The sequence below is a fragment of the Oratosquilla oratoria genome, chromosome 4 (assembly GCF_046742065.1).
Source record: "Oratosquilla oratoria isolate Oo_2021 chromosome 4, ASM4674206v1, whole genome shotgun sequence".
Lineage (NCBI taxonomy): Eukaryota > Metazoa > Arthropoda > Malacostraca > Stomatopoda > Squillidae > Oratosquilla > Oratosquilla oratoria.
This window is the reverse complement of record NC_134780.1, coordinates 51267697-51272696: the sequence shown is the minus strand read 5'-3', so window position 1 is coordinate 51272696 and position 5000 is coordinate 51267697. Positions and strand designations below refer to the sequence as shown.

At 38.4% G+C, this 5000-nt stretch overlaps 2 protein-coding genes across 2 annotated transcripts in view; both read right to left on the bottom strand.

Annotated features, from left to right (window-relative positions):
- LOC143024855 (uncharacterized) overlaps positions 1-5000 on the bottom strand; it is a 521455-nt gene that overhangs the window by 457920 nt on the left and 58535 nt on the right. The window lies entirely within an intron of this gene.
- LOC143024472 (serine/threonine-protein kinase Chk1-like) lies at positions 691-1722 on the bottom strand. Its single transcript, XM_076183281.1, has one exon. The coding sequence runs from the start codon at positions 1720-1722 to the stop codon at positions 691-693; it is 1032 nt and encodes a 343-aa protein (XP_076039396.1).

The following is a 5000-nucleotide window of genomic DNA, read 5'->3' as shown; positions in this document are numbered from 1 at the left end:
CTTGCGACCATCATTACTTCTGTTTTATTTGTGTTTATTTTCATTTTCACTCTTTTCAATGCACTGTTCCAAGCAGTTAATGCATTTTGAAGTTCAATGGGGTTGTTTGCAACCAGTGCAATATCATCTGCGTATGCCAATGTAATAACTTCCTCTCCAGATCTCAAATTTTTCATACATTTGTCCATAAAGAGTACAAAAAGCAATGGGGATATAATCCCACCTTGTCTTACTCCAGAATTTACATCAAAACAGTTATCCTCGCGAGTTTGTGTTCTTACAGCGCTGGTACATTTACTATATAGACTTTTGATTGCTCTAACAAGTAATCTATCTACACCATATATAGGGTCTTCCAATGTATCCCAAGTGAGAGTCAGTGTGAGAAATCTTAGAAAAATCTAATACTTATATCTTATAATCCAATACTTATATCTTATAACCTAATACTTATCTACAGCGGGTTCAGTTCCTTGCTGGAATCAAAAGAAGACACACACACACACACACACACACACACCTTTTTTTATTTTTTTAATTTTTTTTAAGGACCATCAGGTTGGGCCCACTCATGAAAGATAATTTCACAGTTCATTTCAATAGTTTAGTGCATTGTCATTAATATAAATGAGTATCAGTGTGTGTTATTTAGTGAATTAACAAGAGATAATTGTTCAGAATGAAGTTCATTCACTCCTGGCGGTGTTTCTGCCAACCTGAGAGCCGTTTTTGGGGATCTGGCTCCAGAAGAATGTCCACAATAGTTCTGCATGATTCGCTCAGCCAGCACCATGGTAAGAGCGTATTGAGTTCTTCGTCTTTATCGAGCCACATTTTGTAGATGTTGTCCTCGGGTGCGGCTTGTTCCCACGGTCTGCCTTTGGTCGTGAGGTTAAAGAAGATGACACCGCACGACCACAAGTCAACGGGCGGTCCGTCGTAGGTGGGACTCTTGATGACTTCAGGGGCCATGAAGGCCCTTGATCCGACGGTACCTGTGAGTTGAATCTCTTCGCCGTTGACGACGAAGACGTCGGCGAAGCCCAGGTCCGCAATCTTCAAGACTTTGTCCTCGGTGAGAAGGAGGTTTTCGGGTTTCAAATCCCGATGAGCCACTCCTCGGGAGTGAAGACAGGCGACTCCTTCCATTAACTGTGAAAAATAACTAAGAGCTTCCTTGCCCTTCATTCGGTCGATGTTGCCTTTGACATCGCCACCTGAACAGTATTCCATAAAAAGGATTAATCTGTCATCAAGTCTTTGCCAACAGTGGAGGCTGATAATGTTTCTGTGCTTCAACTGAAAGTGAATTACTGCTTCACTCATGAAGCTTTCGTCGTTGGGCTTTATGACGACTTCCTTTTTGGCAACAAGTTCGTTATTAGTTTCATTCTTAATCAAATAAACTTTGCCAAAGGCTCCAGCACCGAGAACTTTAACGGTGCTCCAATTTTTATCGTCTTTGAATGCCTCGGCTTGTTTCTTGTTTGCCTTAAGAATTCTCTTCCGAGGAGTCTTTTCGATGAAGCTGGGTGAAGAATCTTCGTCTCCTCGACCCTTTTCGGAAGGCTTGCCACTGTGGCAGCTGAAGACAAAACAAAGTCGAGTGAAAAGCTTCAAAAATGTCTTCTTGTGAGACTTTCTGCCCTTTGGACGCTCCTTTTCAGCTTCGTTTGAAGATCCTTCTTGATCCTTGGATTTCTTGCAGCACTTGAAGAACATATCGATGTATCCAACAAATATAAGAGTAAACTTATCCAAAAGTATTTGTTTAAAACAATATTCTGTGACATCCGAGATATGATTTTTAGTCGTGCGGTCTCAGTCTAACACATCATGAAAGCAAAGGTCCTGCGGTTTGATCCAAAGAAAACTTATAAAAAGTGCAACTGTGTTTCAGTTATTCCTAGAGATGGAGCTAGTCCTTTCCGTTGACAAGTTCATTCTTTGGAAAAATGTAGAGCTGATTTAACGAATTTTCTTTATATCATTCGATAAAATTATTATATCTAGATAAAAATGGAAGACAACATTAAAAAACTAATATGATCTCACTTTTCTCTAGTATTTCATCATAATGATAAATATTAGTATATTAGATTATGTGTGTGTGCGTGCTTGCGTTTACTTATGTGTGCTTTAAGGGAACTACTGAACGTGTGTGTGTTTGTGTGTGTGTGTGTGTGTGTGTGTGTGTGTGTGTGTGTGTGTGTGTGTGTGTGTGTGTGTGTGTGTGTGTGTGTTTGTGATGGTATATGTGTTTCTCTATGCGTTCGTATATTCAGATGCATTTGGGAGCATATGTGCACATCGATAGTTATTGATTGTGGTAAAAGTAAATACTCATTTCTACTCTTAGAAGTATATTAAGGAATTTTCGGCTTACTTTTTCTGAGTACCTTACATGCATAAAAAGAGAAATATAGAGGATGAAAGAGGGAGAGATAGGGAGAGAGAGAGAGAGAGAAAGAAATAGATAGATAGAGAGAGAGGGAGATAGGGAGTGTGAGAGAAAGGGAGAGCGAGGGCGAAAGAGAGTAGTGAGATGCAAATACATATATTCATATACATAAATACATACATACATACATACATACATACATACATACATACATACATACATACATACATACATATATACATACATACATACATACATACATACATACATACATACATACATACATACATATATATATACATACATACATACATACATACATACATACATACATACATACATACATACATACATACATACATACATACATACGTACATACATACATACGTACTTACATACATACATACATACATACATATATACATACCTACATACCTACCTACCTACCTACCTGCCTACCTACCTACCTACATACATACATACATACATACATACATACATACATACATACATACATACATACATACATACATACATACATACATATATGCATATATGCATAGATACATAGATATACATAATGTATACACAAATAACCTAGTTGCGTACATACATACACATAAGAAGACAATCCCATGCATATATACATACATATACATAAATGTATACATATATGCATAATTAAGTACATGCCTTCATAATAAAACAAACCCATGTGTTTCTTCATGATCAGCAAACATATTAATTACCAGGAAACTCAAAGTTCAATATATCACTCAATAATTTAGTACGACAAGAAAACTGTTTAAACTACAATATCTTATTGTGCAGTCGATATATTTAGATTGAAAATCCTTTGCCTTGAGGGTAGAGTAAAGATAAAATGAAATAAAGATAAACACCAATTGAGGACAGAGTTTTTATTAGTACTACGTGTCGCCTGTTACAGCGTCATCAAGTACATAGTCGTGATACACATAACTGATATTATTAATCAGAAAGATCCGGGGGAACTGGGGAAGGTCATTGGAGCCTAGGAGATGTTAAGGAGAAGGGGTACTTGTCTGTGTTGAGGACATTTGACCACTGTCGATGAACAGAAAGGGGAGAAAGGATGGTGAGGAGGCAATTATCTACTGATGGTGGCCAAAGTCATGAGCGGAAAAATATGTGGAGGGCAAGTAGGGATATCTTAAAAAAAAAAAAAAAAAACTCTGGCAATTGCATGCTTCTATTTTGTTCAATCACGTTGGATCCTTGGATGATGGCGGCTTCCAAACATTTTCTTCGGATCTTATCGGATTTGTGTACCAGTTAGCTCTGCCCTTTCCCAGTCCATCAGGTGGTTGTTAATGTTTCTGTGTACAACATACGCGCTGGTGGTGACACCATGGGGGACATCGTATCGATGTCCTCGGATCCGGATTTTCAGTTCGCGTGATGTTTCCCCAGTATAAGGGTTGATTCACACTATCGGTCCGGTCGCGCTCCAGTCTCGCTACGCTCCGGTTCTGAGGTATTCAGGGTTGATTCACACTATCGGTCCGGTCACGCTCCACTCTCGGTTCTGAGGTATTTATCGGTCCGCTCTCGTTACCGTCATCCCCCCTCCCTCGACACCAGTAGAAGTCTTACCATCAGTTACGAAGGATGTGTGACTGTAGTACAGCGAAGTTAGGTCATAGAGCTCTGGTTTACCTTTGACTAATTCTATTAGCATTTCATCTGAAACCACAAAATTAAAGTAAGTTTTGTAGGTTATATTTTATTCAGTTGGTGCTTATGTCTATCCTAGCTGTGCGCATTGCCATTGTATCAGTGATAAATAAAAAGAAAACGTATTTTTATCATTTATCTACCTTTCGCATGATTCCATTGTGGTGTTTTCTTTGGATTATCCATGGTTTGGTAGGACAGAAGGAAACACTATTTGCTTAAACGAAGACTGAATCTCGACTGGAGTGGAGCAGTAGGCAGGGCTGCAGCGTTTTCTACACTGCCGTGTAGAATGGGAGTGTTGCCATACCGGGGTATACATTTTTCTCGGGCGTGTGCAGACTTTCATAGCAAGATATACTTGTCAAACTTTGACAAAATGTTGGTTCTAGTTTTTTTATTCTTGAATGTATATAAGGCCCCCATGCCCTAACATATTCAGTAAGATATGAAAATTCTTTTTTATTATTATTATTATCGCTAAAAGAAAGCTGAAACTTTAGCGTATATTTTTTTTTACTACACCGTGAAAACGTATCTAGGAGGTGCTAAGATGGGAGGGAGGGTGGAGGGGTGTGGAGTGTTTTCGGGGATGGAATGGGTGGGAAGGATTTTATGCCTTGTCCTTTTTTGGCTACCTCCCTGGTAAGGGGAAAAAAGCCTTGGTATATGTATGTATGTAAAAACGTATCTTTTGGGGTACAATATTTTATAAGTAACACAATTACCAATTAAGTCATATTTTGATGTACCATTTATTATTTGATAACAGTTCTATGATTTTTAAACAAAAGTTTGAGTTTTTAAATGTTATGAACAGCCCGCTGATATGTAGAAAAAATTTCCTCATATCCTTGTGCAGTTGCCACATGCCGCTATTTG

What these genes read in the sequence shown, in the direction of transcription:
- LOC143024472 (XM_076183281.1), bottom strand. Translation starts at nt 1,722, where the DNA reads ATGTTCTTCAAGTGCTGCAAGAAATCCAAGGATCAAGAAGGATCTTCA.